This window comes from Salmo salar, chromosome 10 (genome assembly GCF_965601325.2).
Source record: "Salmo salar chromosome 10, fSalSal1, whole genome shotgun sequence".
In the NCBI taxonomy this organism is placed as follows: domain Eukaryota; kingdom Metazoa; phylum Chordata; class Actinopteri; order Salmoniformes; family Salmonidae; genus Salmo; species Salmo salar.
In genome coordinates this window covers 27,377,111-27,400,000 of record NC_138300.1, presented here as the reverse complement: position 1 = coordinate 27,400,000, position 22,890 = coordinate 27,377,111, and the positions used below count along the sequence as shown (strand labels likewise).

At 45.4% G+C, this 22,890-nt stretch overlaps 1 protein-coding gene across 1 annotated transcript in view; it reads left to right on the top strand.

Moving 5' to 3' along the window:
* The window catches only part of LOC106613892 (cytosolic carboxypeptidase 6), a 406,201-nt gene that overhangs the window by 353,625 nt on the left and 29,686 nt on the right, over nt 1-22,890 (top strand). Inside the window, exons 7-9 of the mRNA XM_045687571.2 lie at nt 9,539-9,628; nt 11,604-11,718; nt 14,557-14,668. Of these exons, the coding sequence (XP_045543527.1) occupies nt 9,539-9,628; nt 11,604-11,718; nt 14,557-14,668 (317 nt within the window). The remainder of the gene's footprint in view (nt 1-9,538; nt 9,629-11,603; nt 11,719-14,556; nt 14,669-22,890) is intronic.

Genomic DNA, 22,890 nt, shown 5'->3' with positions numbered 1-22,890 from the left:
CCCTTCATCCAAGAAATTTGTGATAGCGCCTCTTTAAAGAGAAAATTCTCCACCCTCAATCCTCAGCCCCTGCCTCGGAGCTGTCACTTCAAATCGCCCATGACCTCAATTGTCATCACTCTCGCCCTTGAAGTGGAGAAATCTTTTCATTTCACAGTGAAAAGGCATAAGGGCCTTGATTGCAGCAAATCGATCTGTAATCACACTGCGCTCAGTTCTTTTATCCTATGGGCTTCATCTCCACTTGAGAGGCCGAGGTTATATTTACATGCTGCGTTCTCAAGGGTTTCTCCCTCGCCGTGATTCTGATATGAGTGTCACAACATGCCATTCTAATCCTCTTTTCAGGTCATTTCTCACACAAGGCTGACTGTGAAATACCCTCTACTGATTGCCCACTTCAGCTGTCCTCTCATCAGCTCAGTTGGGACAGGGGAGCTGTGTTTTAGAGTGGTCAATCCACACCTTCGACCAACGTCAGCATCGCACATCATACTGTCCTCTGTTACCTTTTCCTGGTGCTAGATGATCATGAAATATGAGTCTGCGGTCGCTATCCGCTTTGCTTTTTCATTTTGTGGAGTCAGAGAGGGAGTTGGCATTTGGTGGAATCTAGATTTGGTATGACTGTGAGCTCTGTAGTCTGTATGTGACAGTAGGGATGTTGTGAGAGCCAAGGGTATCTCTCTCCGGGAGTAGATGTGTGTGGCCTGTAGTGGGGAGTGACGGAGGATGGTTTATTAGTGTTTCAGAAGGCCTTGGCACCAACATGCCTCCAAAATAAGATGAGCTGAATAAATCTGAGCGAGACCAGAGGCTTTGTGTTCCCACAATCTTATATCCTGTCCTGACCAGACCTATTCAGGAGGAAGAAAACAGTGCCATAAAGTTCTATTGCTTTTAAAGCCTTCTCTCTTCTTCTCTCTCTCTGCCTGTCCTTGAGGAGCAGAGGGTGGCAGGGGGGGCAGAGAGGGGGGCTCTGATGGTTGTTCGGGCTCAATCGACTGAGCAGATCAACCGTCTGCATCTTATTCCAAGGGCCTGTATACATTTAACGTGAGTGAATATTATTATATATCTTTTTTTTTCAAATCACATTTTATTGGTCACATACACGTGTTTAGCAGATGTTATTGTGGGTGTAGCGAAATGCTTGTGCTTCTAGCTCCGACAGTGCAGTAATATCTAACATTTTCACAACATTTACCCCAAAAACACATAAATCTAAGTAAGGAATGGATTAAGAATATATACTGCTCAAAAAAATAAAGGGAACACTTAAACAACACAATGTAACTCCAAGTCAATCACACTTCTGTGAAATCAAACTGTCCACTTAGGAAGCAACACTGATTGACAATAAATTTCACATGCTGTTGTGCAAATGGAATAGACAACAGGTGGAAATTATAGGCAATTAGCAAGACACCCCCAATAAAGGAGTGGTTCTGCAGGTGGGGACCACAGACCACTTCTCAGTTCCTATGCTTCCTGGCTGATGTTTTGGTCACTTTTGAATGCTGGCGGTGCTTTCACTCTAGTGGTAGCATGAGATGGAGTCTACAACCCACACAAGTGGCTCAGGTAGTGCAGCTCATCCAGGATGGCACATCAATGCGAGCTGTGGCAAGAAGGTTTGCTGTGTCTGTCAGCGTAGTGTCCAGAGCATGGAGGCGCTACCAGGAGACAGGCCAGTACATCAGGAGACGTGGAGGAGGCCGTAGGAGGGCAACAACCCAGCAGCAGGACCGCTACCTCCGCCTTTGTGCAAGGAGGAGCAGGAGGAGCACTGCCAGAGCCCTGCAAAATGACCTCCAGCAGGCCACAAATGTGCATGTGTCTGCTCAAACGGTCAGAAACAGACTCCATGAGGGTGGTATGAGGGCCCGACGTCCACAGGTGGGGGATGTGCTTACAGCCCAACACCGTGCAGGACGTTTGGCATTTGCCAGAGAACACCAAGATTGGCAAATTCGCCACTGGCGCCCTGTGCTCTTCACAGATGAAAGCAGGTTCACACTGAGCACATGTGACAGACGTGACAGTCTGGAGACGCCGTGGAGAACGTTCTGCTGCCTGCAACATCCTCCAGCATGACCGGTTTGGCGGTGGGTCAGTCATGGTGTGGGGTGGCATTTCTTTGGGGGGCCACACAGCCCTCCATGTGCTCACCAGAGGTAGAGATGAGATCCTCAGACCCCTTGTGAGACCATATGCTGGTGCGGTTGGCCCTGGGTTCCTCCTAATGCAAGACAATGCCAGACCTCATGTGGCTGTAGTGTGTCAGCAGTTCCTGCAAGAGGAAGGCATTGATGCTATGGACTGGCCCGCCTGTTCCCCAGACCTGAATCCAATTGAGCACATCTGGGACATCATGTCTCGCTCCATCCACCAACGCCACGTTGCACCACAGACAGTCCAGGAGTTGGCGGATGCTTTAGTCCAGGTCTGGGAGGAGATCCCTCAGGAGACCATCCGCCACCTCATCAGGAGCATGCCCAGGCGTTGTAGGGAGGTCATACAGGCACGTGGAGGCCACACACACTACTGAGCCTCATTCTGACTTGTTTTAAGGACATTACATCAAAGTTGGATCAGCCTGTAGTGTGGTTTTCCACTTTAATTTTGAGTGTGACTCCAAATCCAGACCTCCATGGGTTGATAAATTGGATTTCCATTGATTATTTTTGTGTGATTTTGTTGTCAGCACATTCAACTATGTAAAGAAAAAAGTATTTAATAAGATGATTTCATTCATTCAGATCTAGGATGTGTTATTTTAGTGTTCCCTTTATTTTTTTGAGCAGTGTATATACATATATGTCAGAGCGGCATTGGACTAAGATACAGTAGCATAGTATAGAACACAGTATATACATATGAGATGGATGACACAATATTTACACACAATTAAAGTGACTAAGATACCGTAGAATTGTATAGAGTACAGTTTACACATATGAGATGAGTAATGCAAGATACGGAGACATTCTTAAAGTGGCTAGTGTTTCATTTCTTTAAAGTGGCCATTGATTCCTAATCTGTGTCTATAGGCAGCAGCCTCTGATGTGGTGGAGCTGGCTGTTTAACAGTCAGTGGTGTAGTATAGAATACAATACAGTATATGCAATATGTAAACACAATTTGAAAGTGACTAAGATACCATAGAATAGTGTGAAGTGCAGTTTATACATATGAGATGAGTAATGCAAGATATGTAAACATTATTAAAGTGACTAGTGATCCATTTATTAAAGTGGCCAATGATTTCGAGTCTGTATGTAGGAAGCAGCCTCTCTGTGTCAGTGATGGCTGTTTAACAGTCTGATGGCCTTGAGATAGATGTTTTTCAGCTTTTTTGCGCCTGCACTGACCTCGCCTTCTGGATGATAGCGGGGTGAACAGACAGTGGCTCGGCTGGTTGATGTCCTTGATGATCTTTTTGGCCTTCCTATGGCTTCGGGTGCTGTAGGTGTCCAGGAGGGCGGGAAGTTTGCCCCAGGTAATGCGTTGGGCAGACCGCACCACCCTCTGGAGAGCCTTGCGGTTGTAGGTGGTGCAGTTGCTGTACCAGGTGGTGAAACAGCCCCACAGGATGCTCTCAATTGTGCATCTGTAAAAGTTTGAGGGGTTTAGGTGTTAAGACACATTTTTTTAGCCTTCTGAGGTTGAAGAGGCGCTGTTGCGCCATTTTCGCCACACTGTCTGTGTGGCTGGACCATTTCAGTTTGTCAGTGATGTGTACGCCGAGGAACTTGAAGCTTTCCACCTTCTCCACTATGGTCCCATCGATGTGGATAGGGGAGTGCTCCCTCTACTGTTTCCTTAAGTCCACAATCATCTCTTTAGTTTTGTTGAATTTGAGGTTTTTCCTGGCACCACACTCCCAGAGCCCTCGCCTCCTCCCTGTAGGCTGTTTCATCGTTGTTGGTAATCAAGTCTACTACTGTTGTGTCGTCTGCAAACTTGATGATCGAGTTGGAGGTGTGCTTGGCTACACAGTCATGGGTAAACAGGGAGTACAAGGGTGCTGAGCACACACCCTTGTGGAGCCCCAGTGTTGAGGATCAGCGAAGAGGCGTTGTTTCCTACCTTCACCACCTGGGGGCGACCCGTCAGGAAGTCCAGGACCCAGTTGCACAGGGCGGGGTTCAGACCCAGGGTCTCCAGCTTGGATGATGAACTTGGAGGGTACTATGGTGTTGAATGCTGAGCTGTAGTCAATGAACATCATTCTTACATAGGTATGCCTCTCGTCCAGATGGGTCAGGGCAGTGTGCAGTGTGGTGGCGATTGCATCGTCTGTGGATCTATTGGGTCGGTAAGCAAATTGAAGTGGGTCTAGGGTGACAGGCAAGGTGGAGGTGTTATGATCCTAGACTAGTCTCTCAAAGCACTTCATGATGACAGAGGTGAGTGCTACGGGGCGATAGTCATTTAGTTAAATTTTCTTTTCTTTCTTAGGTACAGGGACAATGGTGGCCATCTTGAAGCATGTGGGGACAACAGGCTGGGATAGGGAGAGATGGAATATATCTGTAAACACACCAGCCAGCTGGTCTGTGCATGCTTGTGAGGGTTAACACGCTTCAATGTCTTAATCACGTCGGCCATGGAGAAGGAGAGCCCACAGTCCATAATAGCGGGCCACGTTCGTGGCACTGTATTATCTTCAAAGCGAGCGAAGAAGGTGTTCAGCCTGTTCAGCAATACGTCAGTGTCCACGACGCGGCTGGTTTCCTTCTTTAATCCGTGATTGACCCTGCTACTGTACGTCGTGCTTCCACTTCCACGCAAAGTGAAGCTAATTTATTCCAGTGCATTCATAGGGAGTAGGGCCTTGGTAGGGCCAGAGGCTGGGTTAATAAAGTCTTCGGACAGTGGGAGGCAGCACTGGTCTCTCCTCACAGAGACAATTCAGGACCAGTGTGTGACTGTAGCATCATTTCACCCTCTCACAGTCCCATACAACTCAGTCAACTGTTCTACTCACTGGTTTGAATAGTCTCTGTGTTTTACGTAAACCATAAATTACAGTACTTGAGTTAATAAACAACTATGTAAGAAACATGCATCATCTCAATGAGTTTTTTCTTTTATTTAACTAGGCAAGTCAGTTAAGAACAAATTCTTATTTACAATGACGGCCTACCCCGGCCAAACCTGGACGACGCTGGGCCAATTGTGCACCGCCCTATGGGACTCCCAATCATGGCCAGTTGTGATATAGCCTGGATTTGAACAAGGGTGTGTGTCTGTAGTGACGCATCTAGCACTGATATGCAGTGCCTTAGACCGCTGTGCCACTCGGTAGCCGTAACAGACATATTAATACATGAATACTAAATAATGCCAGTAGTATCCAATAAAAAACTGTACTCTGCAGAATGTGATATCCCATGAATCCAGCTCAAGAAAACAACGACCTCAGTTAATTGTATTATGTCAGAAGCCTTTCCAAGTCTTATCTGTCTGAATTAGAAGTGGTGAGACTGTCATGGCAAAAACGCTGAACTGCACATTCAGAGTGACTTTCAAATTTCATTAGATTTAGGATGTTTGTCAAAGACACTTTTCTTCTTTGATGCAATTTACATATTTATCAGACCTGATCGTAATATGACATCTTAAAATGTTGTCAAGCTCTGAGCGGTAATGTGGCGTATGTGACTTTCTCAGGTGAGAAATATGCTGAGGGAGCAGTTTGTTGCTAAGGTGTGGGCAGACATTTTTCTCCCTCTATTTCTCTCTCTTGCTCCCTCTTTCGCTACCTTTAGTTCTCTCTCTCTCTCACACACACACACACACACACACACACACACAGTCTCCCTCTTACACTCACTTATACTTTTTCCTCCCTGACTCTTGTGACTTTCCTAATGTAAGTCCCCTCCTTATCTGCAGTGCTGTGACAGGCCCATTGAGGTCTGTGATGATGGTAGTGTTAAGCGGTTCATTACATGGAGACCTGCTCAGTAAGAAACTCTCAAAGCTCTCCTCTTATCACCACTCCACTCTGCTTATATGGCACTAAGGAGAGGGGGCAGAGCCATTGGTAAAGACTAGATATCCATAACAAAATATCTGCTTTTCAACTTAAACAAGAAATGGAAATTCATGTTTTTCAAGGCTAACTGACAGCACTGAGTGTATCTGTTTAACAATGTGTAGTTTGACTCATTGACTCGGCCATCTGTGGTTGCTTTATTTTGATTCCTTATCCTGTATCTTGAGTGTTGCAATATCATATGTCAGTGTATAAGCCTGGATAGCATACATCACACACACATGCATCAGACTGTCTTTCCAATGCTTAACCAAAATAAAGTGAGCAAATAACTCAATGATGCTGCAGGAGAATTTGCCTCTACAGCATATTTGTATTGTTTTAAAATGTTGTATTTCACTCCCTCCTTCTGTTTCCATGTATCCGGATGTGTGGGGATTACAGCGCCCCCTGCTGATCTTTAGCGGCACCTGCTGGTCAGCATGTGCCACTGCAGCTGTGTGCTGTGCTCAGGGGCTGGGAACCTGTGGTGCTGTTTGGCTGAACGCTCGGCTGGGCAGAGGCAGAGGCATGCAGGCAGATAGACAGAGAGCTGCAGGCAGGGGAGTGCGTTGGCTGAGGAGGCAGCAGGGATCCTAGGCACTCCCTATACACTGCACTAAGATAAACGCTAGATCTTCTCTAAGCTACAAGCCTGGTGGAAATTGCACTGATGAAGCGCAATGGCAAATTAGCATAAAACATATATGTACAAGAGCATTATTTTTGAATCCCACACAGATTTCTGTTGTGAGGTGGCTGTTATTTCAAGGTTGTTGGTTTTAATGTGAAGGGGCTTTGTGTGCATGCTACGTTTACTCCGTAAGTCCTCTCTGAATGAAGCGCTCCCTGTGCTCGCCCACGGCACTATGTGGGCACTGCTCCATTGTTGTGCATCAGGAGCCATGTCGCGTCGGGTCGAGGCCAAGGTGGAATTTATAACTGATGGAATTTCACACCCAAGTGAGCGCTGGGCCTGGTGAGCACTCACATTTACAACCAATGCCCCGGCGGCTCTGCCGAGACTCCTGAATGGCAAAGTCATTTGTCTCTGTGAAGGGCAAAGAGAGAAAGCGAGGGAACTATCTTTTTTTCTTCTCCTTTAAAAACAGAATAATACTTTATGTTTACACACACACCCTCACACCAGCAACCCATGATTTCCAAAGCCCTTAGAATCGTAATTGGAATTAAAGACAGGAAAAGGTACGCAGCCCATTTCCAATCAGCATTTTCTCTGCTCAGGAGAAGCTTAGGGGGATCAATAGGATATTAAGTTTGTGTACATAGAAATAAGGCACACAATTACTTTCAGCCATTAGCAACACTAAACATGTGGAGAAATGTCGACCGCCGATGGCTGCCTGACCTGTGTTCTGTGACAATCATTTGAGAGTTTTCAAGCTTTGCTGAAGTGCATTGGTACAGTTTGCTTCTATTGGGCAAAATGGTATTTGGCCCTGACAAACAGTAGCGATCAACACAATAAGGCTCATGTGGAGTTCTGCTAACATGTCTGGCTTCCTCTCAGCAGTGGTTATAAACTTCTTAAGACCATTTTTCCAAACATAGTGATCATTTGTGGTCAAGCTGCAGAGTAACGTCTATTATCACTGAGTGGCTCTCTGATACCTGCTCTCAGGCTAAAGTTGCACAACCCTCCAGCATCTCACAACCCTCCAGCCTCTCACAACCCTCCAGCATCTCACAACCCTCCAGCATCTCACAACCCTCCAGCCTCTCACAACCCTCCAGCCTCTCACAACCCTCCAGCATCTCACAACCCTCCAGCATCTCACAACCCTCCAGCCTCTCACAACCCTCCAGCCTCTCACAACCCTCCAGCATCTCACAACCCTCACATTAGCCACAGTCCCCTCTTATCACCCCCAGGACCCTCAAATCTCCCCAGGTCTGGGGCTGTTCTATGGAGACCAAAGCAAGAGCCATAATGTATTAGGTCATGCTTGTTTTTACAGACCGTGATATATGTATATATAATTCAAAGAGTGTGCTGAATAATCCATGCGCTTATTTAATGATTCATGTGCGGGGCTGAGAGTGAGGGGGACGTTTTTGTGGGTTGACCTGGGTACCAGTGATACCCCCTCCTCCATACCAGCCAAGGTGTCAATCCATCCTCTCCTCCATTGTGCTTGGCGTCTCTCTATGTAGCCTCACTACTTTTATAGCCTCGCTACTGTATATAGCCTGTCTTTTTACTGTTGTTTTTTTCTTTACCTACCTATTATTCACCAAATACCTTTTTTGCACTATTGGTTAGAGCCTGTAAGTAAGCATTTCACTGTAAGGTCTACACCTGTTGTATTCAGCGCACGTGACAAATAAACTGATTTGATTTATTCATCCAATGGATGCCCTGAAGATTCAAAACTCATGCATTCCTCTTTGTGACCACTGGGATATATACATTTATCATAATCTACTTAAATATAATCTGCTATATGGAATGTAATCATCTATATTGAATAAGAGACAAAGCAAGTGAAGACAGGCTTGACCTGTATGTGGTAAAGTATGGTGTGTAACTACGTAGTGAGGTAGAGGGGTCCATTGTGAAGGCAGAACAGATCCAGGGATATAGGGGGACTTTTTCTGTGTTTCTGGTGAATACCAGCGCTCCATTCAGCAGGTAACCATGTTGATGGTAATGAAACTTGCCTGCTCTCTTTGGAAATGAGAGGCAGGGCCTGGTGTTTGGACAGCCCATCATGTAGTTGATAACGAGGGGAACATTGTGTTACATGAACAAAGGCTGCTGCTGTGCCAGAGCCCCCTGTCTCCCCGTCCCCCACGCAGAACAGAACAGAACAGAGCAGGCAGGAATAGAAATGAGCGTGACTCGCAGCAGGTGGAGGCAGATCAGCATTTTAAAAGAGCTTTTTGTCCAGCAGCACCGGTATTCATCCAGACGATTTTATTAGCCTGAATGCAATTCTTCCTAATTTCCCATACAGCCTGGTCCTTTCACAGAGAGAAAATAGCAGGCAGATTTGATTTATGGTGCATTAAGCTGGGCAGTCTATCATGGACATCATGTAGATTGTGAAAACATACCTCCAGCAGAATATCTCTAAATGGATCTGGAGGTCATTGTAGCATCTTTAGTGGGGAAAACTGCACATGGAATTGAATTTGCTGCATTACAAAGAGCCTGTCCTTTCCCACATGGGTTAGAGGAGCCTCACGAGCACACACGTCACATCATTTCCAATGGGCCACAATGTCCCTTTTTAACAATGATAAATATATATACTGTATGCTCCTTATTACACCAGTGCGTAGTAGTCACTGAATGTTTTATCCACTTTATCCTGTTTTCTGGGTGATTATCCCTCGGCTGAATGCTAATTTACAGCACATACTTGTGAAGTGTGTTTAGTGACCAATTCATTCTGACAGCAGGGTGCCCCCGTGCTGCCCTGTTGTCCGAATATGCATGCATCTAACCTGTGTGTGTTTCATCAACAGCTCAACAGAATCCAGAGAAGGTGAAGAAGCTAGTTGTCCTCACAGCCCGTGTACACCCTGGGGAGTCGCCTGCATCCTTCATCTGCCAAGGTAGGTCTCTGTCTCCAACCTGGTGCTCTATACACATCCCTAATACACATGTGCGCACACGGACACACAGCCCAGGTGGAGCATCTCACCAGCAGTTTATCAAATTCTCATAGAATTACAGGGGAAAAAGTGGCAAAGGAGCAGATTATTCAAAAAGAGCCTTGTCTTCCACTCATACCTCTCTTAACATGTCTGGCATTTGTCAGGCTGTTATTAAGATTAGCTCTCACCTGAAGAGCCTCTTGTTTTGTCGACAAGTAACTGAACTCCTGGAGAGTTTCTCTCCTCAAAATCCAGGACATCTGAACTGTGAAGAAAGAGTGAGTTACATTTAATGAGATGACGGTTGAAGAGGTTTTACATAAAGCATGGACACAAGGCTACCTTCTTAGAACAAGAGGTGCCATCTAGAACCTAAAAGGGTTCTTTGGCTGGCCCCATAAGAGAACTCTTTGAAGAACCATTTTTGGCTTCAGGTAGAACCTTTTTGAGTTCCATGTAGAACCATTTCAATAGATGATTCTACATGGAACCCTGAAGGGTTCTACCTGGAACCAAAAGTGGTTCTACCTGGAACCAAAAAGGGTTCTCCTATGGGGATAGCCGAAGAACCCTTTTTTCTAAGAGTGCTAGCCTGTTTGTAGCTTGGGATTTGGGGACAAGGGATAGGATTAGGCCAAGGGTCAGGGTTAGGGTTGAAGTCTGGGGTTAGCTGGTCTTTACAGTTTGAGCTAATATCATAGTTTAAGTTGAAGCTAAAGCTTGTCCTTGGATCTTCTTTACTTTTCCATTGACAATACAGCATAGGAAACCGTTCAAAGCTCCCAGTCTGTGGAGTAGTGTTTGGTCACCCCAGAGCCCTGAGAGCAGACAGCCCATGTAGCTCAATGTGACTTTAAGCTCCACAAAGGACCAGCCCCAGCTCCGACACGCAGATGTGCATGAAGTAATCTCAGGAAGTCCGAGTAATTAGATGGCACACTCTGTGGCCTGTACCTGTGTCCCACGCTCCATCTCTCCTCCTGCCTGCCACATTGACTCAATTAGAGAGCTTGTTATGCCTCCATTAATGGTAACGAGCAGGACAGAGTGGGGCGGGCGGCTGTAGTGGGATGGGGAGGGAGGGCTACAGGCTTGCTGTCGGCCCTCTTTGCTTCTTATTTACCTGTCAATTATCCTGCTTCAGTCTATGGCTGTGGATGGCTTTCAGTAGCCGGTATGTATCTATCTCTCTCTGTCTCTCTCTTTCCAACTCTCTCACTCTCGCGGTCTCTGTGTCTCATCTTTGGCAGATAGCATTATCTCCCTCACTCAGTGGCTGAGGCCCTGTGGGCTAATTAGGCTGTCTGTTTTTATCCCACTATCAGCTCCATTCCATTTCTATCGATTGTGGACGGATGTCTCAGATTTCCCCTCAGATTTATATAATGCCCTCTTTTTGCCCTTTTCTTTTTGTTACTCAAAACTCAATTAACTGGGCCTTGAGTTTTCTTTTAAAGTCCATTTTACTGGGAGTTTGTGCGGGTGTGTGTGCAGTGGCGGTTCTAGACCATTTCAACTGGGGGGGGGGGCAAGCTGTGGCCAGTTGTACTGTTAGAGGGGCCAGTTACATTAGACGTTATTGTTGTCATATCGTTTTCTTCACTGCATTGCAGGCATTAGCAGGCAAAAGACCATGTTCATAATCATCATCGTTGCCACTGTCTAATAACGGATGTAAAAAAAGAAAAAAAAAATTGTTATGTAAAAATTATTTCATACTCCACATTTAGGGAGGCCACAAGGGGTCCAAAATTGTTGTCACAGGGGCACTGCCCCCCCCAGAACCGCTAGTGTGTGTGTGCGTGCGTGGTTGTCCATGCTTGCTTCTGGGTGTGAGTGAGAGAGAATAGCTTTGAGCATGATGCTTTCCAGTCATAGAGTGAAATAACCCTGATAGTCTCTCTTGTGTATCTCCATGTTTTATTGTGTTTAGGAGTGATTGACTTCCTAGTCAGCCAGCACCCTGTGGCCCAAACCTTGCGTGACCATGTGATCTTTAAGATTGTACCCATGCTCAACCCTGACGGCGTCTACTTAGGCAACTACAGGTAAGCTCTACTATCAATATAAAAAAATCACCTGTTTCTTCATGGATTAAAATAGCTGTTCAGTTGTTTTATGACATTTACTGCTGTAGTAATTTCCATCATGTTGCTTGAGGTCTACCTCTGAAAAGTTGTACATTTGATGGATTCTGATAGAGATATCTGACTAGGCTGCATCACGTTGCTAGTGCTAAGGAGAGATGATGTGTTTGGTAATGCCCACTGTTTAGGTCTCCTACCAGAGGATTTATGGCCCGCTAGATGCTGCTGTTACAGATATGAATTAAACCAAAGGCCATGTGTGGGTATATCTGGATGGGCTACCGCGCCATCTCTGGAATATGACCTGCTGGCTTTCCGATTTTGCTATCTCTTTTCTCCTCTGTTGACAGTTCAGATCAATGTAATAGCTGCAGTAGTCAATTCCCCCTCTTATTCTCCAGTGCTTGTTGTCAGTCAAATCGTGTGTGTAAAGCCAGACACACACACATTTACCAGTGGGGGATGTGTTAGAGTACTTGTGTCACAGACATATAAACCCACATCCACTCTCCCCTTACTCATCTACATATTTTTATTCCTTTCTATACCTATTTCTTGTGTAAGACACATCTTGCCTGTGCCATCTTGCTTGTTCCTGCCCTGCAGTGTCTCATACACTCTGCTGAGTGTGTTTTCACAGGGTTTAGTTGTAGTGCTGCTGTTTCTTAGGCCATACGTTCCAGCCTCTGTTTAGCACTGAGGCACAGGCTCCATGGGCATCATTTCCACCTCCCTCTCCATAATTGCCTTTTACTTAATGGGTTGGACATGAGGAATACAAATGTGCTGAGACTCTGGTGCTGCCAATAAAAGTGTTTGTGGCTGCCATCTAGTGGTCGCTCCCCCACACTGCACCCAGTCTGTCAATGGTAAATCACATCTGCTCTGATGATGACAGGGGTTAAAAACATCTTGTTGCTGATTGTTGACCCTTAAAAGGTTATTTTCATCAACTCTGGAAAATGATGCGGTCGGCCTGGCTGAATGGTGATAAGCTCCATATTAATAAGAAGTGAATAAGAGTGTCTCTCTCTGCCCCTCCCAGTGAGGCCTGATTGGTCTTTCTGTGGGCTCAGCAGCACACTGCATCTGGAGGGCGATCGAACAGATGCATGCAGGGATCAGAATCAATCAGTGCTGACCACACATTAGTATTTCAGGCATGCCTGCTTGCACATTGGCATTGACACACAGACACAGGCCCCCGTGAAAGTCATGGATACTGAGCAGCAGCAGCTCAATAGCCCAGCGTCCTTCCTTCCACAGCCACTCTAGAATAGACCAGAATTACTTTATTTTTCCAGAAGGAACTTCAGTTGTGGCAAGTCAGATAAGATAAAGATGTATAGTAAACATATACATGACCAAAAATATGTGGACACCAGCTCATCGAACATCTCATTCCAAAATCATAGGCATTGCAATGGCGTTAGTCCCCCCTTTGCTGTCATAACAGCCTCTACTCTTATGGGAAGGCTTTCCACTAGATGTTGGAACATTGCTGCGGGGACTTGCTTCCATTCAGCCAAAAGAGCATTAGTGAGGTCCGGGACTGATGTTGGGCGATTAGGCCTGGCTCGCAGTCGGCGCTCCAATTCATCCCAAAGGTGTTCGATGGGGTTGAGGTCAGGACTCTGTGCAGGCCAGTCAAGTTCTTCCACACCGATCTCAGCAAACCATTTCTGTATGGACCTCGCTTTGTGCACGGGGGCATTGTCATGCTGAAATAGGAAAGGGCCTTCCCCAAACTGTTCCCACAAAGTTGGAAGCACAGAATCGTCTAGAATGTCATTGTATGCTGTAGCGTTGAGATTTCCCTTCACTGGAACTCTGGGGCCTAGCCCGAACGATGAAAAACAGCCCCAGAACATTATTCCTCCACCAACAAACTTTACAGTTGGCACTATACATTTGGACAGGTAACGTCTCCTGGCATCTGCCAAAACCAGATTCATCCGTCGGACTGCCAGATGGTGAAGCGTGATTCATCACCCCAGAGAATGCGTTTCCACTGCTCCAGAGTCCACCACTTCAACCGACGCTTGGGATTGCGCATGGTGATCTTAGGCTTGTGTGCGGCTGCTCGGCCATGGAAACCCATTTCATGAAGCTCCCGACAAACAGTTATTGTGCTGACGTTGCTTCCAGAGGCAGTTTGGAACTCGGTAGTGAGTGTTGCAACCGAAGACAGACGATTTTTACGCATTACGCACTTCAGCACTCGACGGTCCCATTCTCTGTGCTTGTGTGGCCTACCACTTCGCTGCTGAGCCGTTGTTGCTTCTAGATGCTTCCACTTCACAATAACAGCACTTGCAGTGGACCGGGGCAGCTCTAGCAGGGCAGACATTTGACTAACAGGCTTGTTGGAAAGGTGGCATCGTATAAACGGTGCCACGTTGAAAGTCACTGAGCTCTCTCTACAATATTCTGACTTGCCCAAGTAAGGGACCTAAACCAGGCAACTACACTAAATGTTAAGACAGGCTCAATAAAACATCTGTAACCTGCAACCTCTGACTAGAGGTCCTGGCTTTAGCTGCTCTTTGACTGCAGTAGAATTACTTTCTAGTGAAATACATTGGATCTTAGATCTCCGATAGGGAAGCTAAAGCTAATTGATTGTTCATATAAAATAAAAAAAACTGTGTTTCTTGGGAAAGTTTGATTGTTGATTTAATTGATTAGATATAAACACATATAGCCACAGCATCAGTAGTAATTGTAGGTATCTGCAAATGTTCAACTTGTGTGTGTGTGTGTGTGTGTGTGTGTGTGTGTGTGTGTGTTCATTTCAAGGTGTTCTCTGATGGGCTTTGACCTTAACCGTCACTGGCAGGAGCCGTCCCCCTGGGCCCACCCCACCCTCCACGCCGTCAAGCAGCTCATCGTCCAGCTCAGTCAAGACCCAGTGAGTCCCAATCTCCAACCCGCGACCAACACCTGCATTACACACTTCGTACTGTAGTTACTGCGTGGGCTGTCTATTCCTCACCCTGCAGCACACAACATGCAACACAGTATCAGAGTCAAGAATATGCTCAAATTCCACAGATACTAGCTATATAAAACACCTGAGTTGAGGTTTGAACACTGTTCTGAATCTAAACTCTATTTCCAGTTGACTTAGTTCAGAAGGTTATGCACTCATGTGGTTGAGAACTATAGAAAGGTGTGCTGTAGGATTGATACTCAGCAGCTCTCTGCAAAGTGTAGGTCTCTGGGACATTAGATTGTACTGAGGGGCCAGTGTCTGTAGTGTACTCTATATTCAGCTTGCACTTTCTTTGTTAGAGGAACGAGCCCTTGTGTTTTTTTGCCTTCGTGTTAATTATAAGTGGAAACGCAGGTTGTTAGATTACTGAAGGTCAGAGTCTGTCCTGGGAATCGTCTGCCCTTTCTTACACTTTCTAATCCTGATAAGACCAGGGCGTTCTGCTGAGCAAAGGGGCACGGCTCTCAGCTTAACCTTTTCCCCCAGCGCTGACATGCTGATCGATGGGCTCCTTCACGGCAGAGTGATCCACTCATGTCCCTCACACTTCTGCAAACTACACACTCACATCCAAACACACACCACACATAGGTACTCTCACTCTCTCTCACACACACACATTTGCATTCACTGTCATACTCACACGCATACATTGTTTTCCCTCACAGTCTCACTCCAATGCACTCCAACTCCCATAGAGAACATGCACATGTAGCTCAGTGCAGAACCAAGGTCTGAGGGAGAGAACCTTTGTGCCTGCCCACATGTGTAATTATGATTCCACTGGCTGATCCAGTGGCTGGAAGGAGAACTCTCGTTAAGCTCTCCACCACCTCACAGTCTCTGAACCCCCCAGCACCCTCAGCACTACATTCACCCATACAGTGCAATCCCAAGCAGGGCCATGTCCCCACATCTCATCAGCCCCACTCTCTCCATCCCATCCCCTGGCCTGGCTGTGGCCGACTGGCTCTGTCAGAGGAGAGACCTGGGCCGCCTCTCTCCAGCTAATCACATCAGACACAGCACTCAGATTTGGGGCTCCCAGATGCCAATCCCAGTGCCAGCTCTATGGCCAGGGGCCTGGCCCTCCATCCACTGCTGTCTCACACTGTGCACATCCACTAATGAGGTTACAAGGCCACGGTCTGAGGACAACAGGAGGAGATCATGCCGGGCTAACATGTTACTCTTTATTTGTCCGCTTCCCTCTAGCTGGCAGATGGTTGCAGACACAGAGGATTTCAAGCTGTCAACGGCCATTTGACTCTTGAAGAATGTCAAACCAAAGCCATTTCTCTAGCTTTAGGAAAGGGCTCAGTGACAGTCAGACTGCAACAACATTTATTTAATCCCTTTTAGTAATATACACGTTTAGTTTTTTATCTTTGAAAATCTGTGACTGAATCTGTCTTTCATTCGAGAAAGATCCCTCCTTTTTGATAATCTCTAAAAATCCATATAAGCCTGATTGACAAAGATTTATTTTCATTAATTACAGATTTTAATTGGCTTTTAAAATACCTCAAAGCAGTCTAACACCTTATGTCCTTATTATAGCGCTGAATCCATCTGAATTTTAGGACATTGGAACATATAATCTGTTCCCAAGCTCCTCGGTGCTTGTTTAAAAAAAGGAAGAGTGAAGAAACAAATGAACCCATCTCCCACCTAAAGCAATGCTTTTCCAGCCCATTTATCAAAGGAAAATAAGAATTATTTTTGATTGGCTGATTACTCAGAACATTCATCATAGTGAACGTATCCCCAGCAATCTGACAGCGCCATTTTGGATAATTTGTTAAGGATGACAAAAGGGCCAGTATTGCCATGGTTCATTTCTGACCTTTTTAATGTTAGAAAATTAATTTTCTATCTGAAACAAATGTATTAGGTGCGGTCATGCCGATTAGATGAATATTGCACCTTGAAAATCCCCCCTCTTCCTCCTGGCTGTACTTTCACTCTTTTCCTTTCTTTCTGTGGGGAGCCATTGTCTGCTGTATTCAGGGCGCTTGGGGAAACGGATCTTTCTGTCTGTCTGTTGAGATGTCCTCTGGTGTCATCGGCCCATTTCTTATCCATTTCTGAGATTTGCGGGCAATTTGTCTCCATCATTACTCCCCCTTTTCAATTCCTCAACCACTTCTCCTCCAGTTTGAGGCAGAACTGTCTGGCTCTCACAAGCAAAAAACAAGAAAATGACACCGCGGAGGAACCCATTTGGGGTGTCTTTCTGGTCTGTGCAGTTTGTATTCAAGATGCTTTGGTGACACAATGGGAGCATAGATCCACCAAACAGACCCAGGGTGTGTGAGATGTTGGGTGGTTGGTAGATGGAGTAACAGACTGTGACTGTGGCCAGCTCTTTGACTGACGTCGGTTCAATTACTTGAATTCCATTTAGTGAGTTTTTTGTGTGAGCCCATCGCGCTGTTTCTCTAGAGAGAAATCATCTCATTCACGAGAGAAATCGGAGAAATCAAGTCAATAATTATGTGGGACGCTGGGTTGAAGGGAGTTATAGTTTTCAACCGAGTTCAGGGCAGAAAGTGGTAATTAACTATAATGACCATAATCCATTGCGCCAGTTTTTTCCAGCTCAGAGACGATCAGAGAGGAAGAGGCGAAACGAGATGTTTTACTCTTGCCAAAATCTGTCCAAAATAACACAATGCGTTTCTATGGATTTATTTTGGAGCTAACCTTGTCGCCTTGCCTTCCAGCGTTGGAGACAACGACTCCCATTGTTAGGGCATAGACATTAGCATCTTGTCATTATATAAATCAAATCAAATTTATTTATATAGCCCTTCTTACATCAGCTGATATCTCAAAGTGCTGTACAGAAACCCAGCCTAAAACCCCAAACAGCAAGCAATGCAGGTGTAGAAGCACGGATACAGACATATACAGATCTCTGGACGGATACACTTTACATTAGGTTAGATACACACAGATTGGAATGACCGCACGAGAGAGGAATGTACACAACCCAACTAGGAGAAGGACAGAGACAGTTTGTGAAATTATACCTTATCTACTTTGAATAACTAGTAAAATAATTTTTGGGTCAGACAGCTCTGCAGCATACTTAGGCAGGCAAGCTAAATAGGATGACTAAAGACAGTAAAGTATGGCGTGGCTGGCTGACTGCTACTGCTTGAGCAGAGATGAGATGATTACTTTATATAATAAAGTAATCAAATAAAAACGAAGTAATATACACAACTGAAATATTTTATTATTTCATAGTCATTTCCTATTTTTCTGTTGATGTCTACCCAATGTGCACCTGACAGAGACAATGGAATATTTTCAATTAAAAATCTCTAAAATAATTGTAACATCATTATTTCATAATGCATTTCATGTATAAAAAAAAAAAGAATAGAAACCAAAATCGAAAACCGTGATTATTTATTGATACTCGAACCGAACCGACCTCAAAAAGCTCTAATCTCTCAGCACTATTCCAGACAGATGCAGCTGCTTATGAAGCGCTAACAGCCAGAGAGTGCTGTCTGAGTGCCCGTTTAGCTTGATTACATGTCACCTCTGTGTTAAAAAGGGCCAAATATGTCCATCAATTAGTCTGTGGCAGAGAGAGAATGAGGGGCTTACAGGCTTGAACACTACCGCGTCTGTTCTCTCTCTGCAGCACACCTGGTCTCACCCACCGCTCCGACCGCACTGTATCACTCATTTCTCTGCTCTCCAGTCATGCAGGCATACTTATAGACTTTATCAAATTAAATCAAGGTTTATTTGTCACGTACACAGATTTACAGGTGTCATAGCAGGTGCAGCGAAATGCTTATGTAACTAGCTCCAACAGTGCAGTAGTATATCTCACAAATACAATACAAATGCAGAACAAAATTATCAAGACAAGAAACCAAGAAATGACAGAACGAGTCCAATTAACAATCCAGAGTAGATATATTATAGTGAGCATGTGTCAGAATTCAAAATATAAATAAGTGCTGTGTATAGACAATATATAATTTGGAAGGAAAATGGTATGTACAGGAGTAGGTAAATTATTCTGCATTTATAAACACTACTTGCCCTGGATGTAGGAGTACCATTTTAGCATGTTCAGCTATATGATAATAATGTTAACAGAGAGCAAAAGTTAGCAAATGCTAAATGCTTTGTAAGAGAATCAGCTAGTCTGTAATCCTGCTTAAATCAGCAGCATTTCTTCTGTGTTAAGATAAGCGAACCGTTTATGGCCCTTATAGGCCCAGACTAATTATTATGCAGCAGATAAGTACTTGTCGGACAAAATTCATTTGACCTTCCGCTTTAAACTAAACTGCAGCAACACCAGTTCAGATGAAGTTGAGCCCGAGTCCTTCTATTGAGTTGTAGGGAGCTTCTGCCGGAACAATCCGTTCTCTGCATCTTTCTCTGAGAGGTTTCATTTGTAAAGCCTCTACACTCAGATTGTCTTTTGACTTTCATTCCCTACATTTCTTAATTGTCTCTAATTGCTTAATTACAATTTCATATGAACAATTCTCTAGGTCAAGGTGGGTTGTTAATGAAACAATCAATCACTGCTCCAGCCTCACAGTCCTGTCTGCCTGTGATTGACAGCGCATTAGGAGACTGTTATGCTGGCTGACATTGTGGGCTGGATTGAACTTCACTGTATCATTGTACTTCCATTGTCCTTGACATTTTAGGGGGATCACCAGAGTGACGTTTTGTTTGGAGACTGGGAGATTCTGTTGGAGATTCACTTTGGCTTCCCAGATTGAATCTTTTATATAATTCCAGAGAAAACTTCTGGAGCACGGCCATTTAAGTGACCCAACGCTGTGCGACCATTTCATTTAGATTCTTAATTACATTGTTAACAGAAGAAAAAAAAGCAGGTGAGCCAATCCAACTCCATCGTTGCAGGAGCTCTGCGCCAGCTCAAATCGTACCATTACATACAGTACCCCATCATTCGAGCTGTGCTTTAACAAGGGGTGGTTCCCAACTACCTCCTCCCCTTTAGCTTGGCGAGCGCTGCCGATTAGAGGGCGTTCTGCCTCTATTAGACCCTGGGAACTCCTTCAACTGCGTGATGGAGCTGCCTTAATGGCGGCTGCGTTTTGCTTTTTTTTCAATTTTTTTGTTGTTGTTTCCCCTTCTTCCGCTTGGGCTCCATCCATCAGGCTGCCAGAGCCTGCTGCCGGCCCACTCCCAGCCACAATATTTCACAGCTAGCCATCAGAGCAGCTGACAGCACCACGCTTGCCAGGAAATTGCTTTGGCTGTGAGCAGAATTTCAAGCATCGCGTCGCCCTCTCCACCCTCCTCTTCTCCCTCTCCTCCATCCCTCCCCACTGCCTGACGACCCCCGGGAACTGAGGTGCGCTCTGGAATGTGTAACAAGAGTAGAAGGAGAGATAGGGAGGGGAAGGAGGCTGTGCTGGGCTGGAGAGTGAGGGGTCAAGGGGAATGAGAGTGAGAGAGGGCCCATTACACCTGATTCACTGTGTCCAGGGCTAGAGAGAGAGCGAGAGTAAGCCTGAGCTTTATACACTGGCCACAGTAGCATGTGATTGGCCTTGAATCCTATTCTACAATTCTCAACTGGATAAAATGTAACTGAACTGTTATTCCCCACTGTGTCACCACTGCTATGCAGCCTTGTCAACTGATAGAGATTTTCAGAAGACTGTCCCTAGAGAGAATGTCTATCACCATATTGCACTGTTAAAGCCAAACTTTTGAAATAAAGCTTGGATTAATGATTTAGGGAGTGTGTTATTTTTGTAAAAATGTTTATTAGGGGTTAGATCAGCTTTAATAATACACAATACCCCATAATGATGAAGCAAAAACAGGTTTTTAGAAATGTTTGCAAAATGTATTAAAGATTAAAACAGAAATACCTTATTTACATAAGTGTTCAGACACCCCTGCTATGAGACTCGAAATTGAGCTCAGGTGCATCCTGTTTCCATTGATCATCCTTGAGATGTTTCTCCAACTTGATTGGAGTCCACCTGTGGTAAACTCAATTGATTTGACATGATTTGGAAAGTCACACACCTGTCTATATAAGAAGTGACCAAGAACCCGATGGTCACACTGACAGAGCTCCAGAGTTCTTCAATGGAGATGGGAGAACAGTCCAGAAGGACAACCATCTCTGCAGCACTCCACTAATCAGGCCGTTATGGTAGAGTGGCCAGACGAAAGCCACTCCTCAGTAAAATGCACATGACAGCCCACTTGGAGTTTGCCAAAAGGCACCTAAAGGACTGTCAGACCATGAGAAACAACATTCTTTGGTCTGATGAACAAAGATTGAACTCTTTGGCCTGAATGCCAAGTGTCACAATCTGGAGGAAACCTGACACCATCCCTATGGTGAAGCATGGTGGTGGCAGCTGCATCATGCTGTGGGGATGTTTTTCAGCGGCAGAGACTAGTCAGGGTTGAGGGAAAGATAAACGGCGCAAAGTACAGAGAGATCCTTGATGAAAACCTGCTCCAGAGCACTGAGGACCTCAGAGTGCGGTGAAGGTTCACCATCCAACAGGACAACGACCCTAAGCACACAGCCAAGACAACGCAGGAGTGGCTTCAGGACAAGTCTCTGAATGTTCTTGAGTGGCCCAGCCAGAGCCCAGACCTGAACCCGATAGAACATCTCTGGAGAGATCTGAAAATAGCTCTGCAGCGACGCTCCCCATCCAACCTGACAGAGCTTGAGAGGATCTGCATAGAAGAATGGGAGAAACTTGCTTGTAGCGTCATACCCAAGAAGACTCGATCGAGGCTGTAATCGTTGCCAAAGGTGCTTCAACAAAGTACTGAGTAAGGGTCTGAATAGTTTTGTAAGTAAGGTATTTCTGTTATTGTATTTTTTTATAATTTTGTAAATATTTCTAAAAACCTGTTTTCGCTTTGTCATTATGGGCTATTGTTTGTAGATTGAGGGGGGGAAATGATTTAATCCATTTTAGAACGAGGCTGTTAATGTAACAAAATGTGGAAAACGTCAAGGCGTCTGAATACTTTCCGAATGCACTATATGTCCTGTTTGCTGTGTTTTTATCCCTACTGTGTTGAATTCCTTTGTGTTCCAACTCCTTATCAACTCATCAAAAAAAGAAATGTCCTCTCACTGTCAACTGCGTTTATTTTCAGCAAACTTAACATGTGTAAATAGTTGTATGAACATAACAAGATTCAACAATTGAGACATAAACTGAACAAGTTCCACAGACATGTGACTAACATAAATTGAATAATGTGTCCCTGAACAAAGGGGGCGTCAAAATCAAAAGTAACAATCAGTATCTGGTGTGGCCACCAGCTGCATTAAGTACTGCAGTGCATCTTCTCCTCATGGACTGCACCAGATTTGCCAGTTCTTGCTGTGAGATGTTACCCCACTCTTCCACCAAGGCACCTGCAAGTTCCCGGACATTTCTGGGGGGAATTGCCCTAGCCCTCACCCTCCGATCCAACAGGTCCCAGACGTGCTCAATGGGATTGAGATCCGGGCTCTTCTCTTGCCATGGCAGAACACTGACATTCCTGTCTTGCAGGAAATCAAGCACAGAACGAGCAGTATGGCTGGTGGCATTGTCATGCTGGAGGGTCATGTCAGGATGAACCTGCAGGAAGGGTACCACATGAGGGAGGAGGATGTCTTCCCTGTATCGCACAGCGTTGAGATTGACTGCAATGACAGCAAGCTCAGTCCGATGATGCTGTGACACACCGCCCCACAACATGACGGACCCTCCATCTCTGGAGCGGGATCGATTTGGAGTACAGGCCTCGGTGTAACACTCATTCCTTCAACAATAAATGCGAATCCGACCATCACCCCTGGTGAGACAAAACTGTGACTCGTCAGTGAAGATAACTTTTTGCCAGTCCTGTCTGGTCCAGTGACTGTGGGTTTGTGCCCATAGGCGACGTTGTTGCTGATGATGTCCGGTGAGGACCTGCCTTACAACAAGCCTACAAGCCCTCAGTCCAGCCTCTCTCAGCCTATGGTGGACAGTCTGAGCACTGATGGAGGGATTGTACGTTCCTGGTGTAACTCGGGCAGTTGTTGTTGCCATCCTCTACCTGTCCTGCAGGTGTGATGTTCGGATGTACCGATCCTGTGC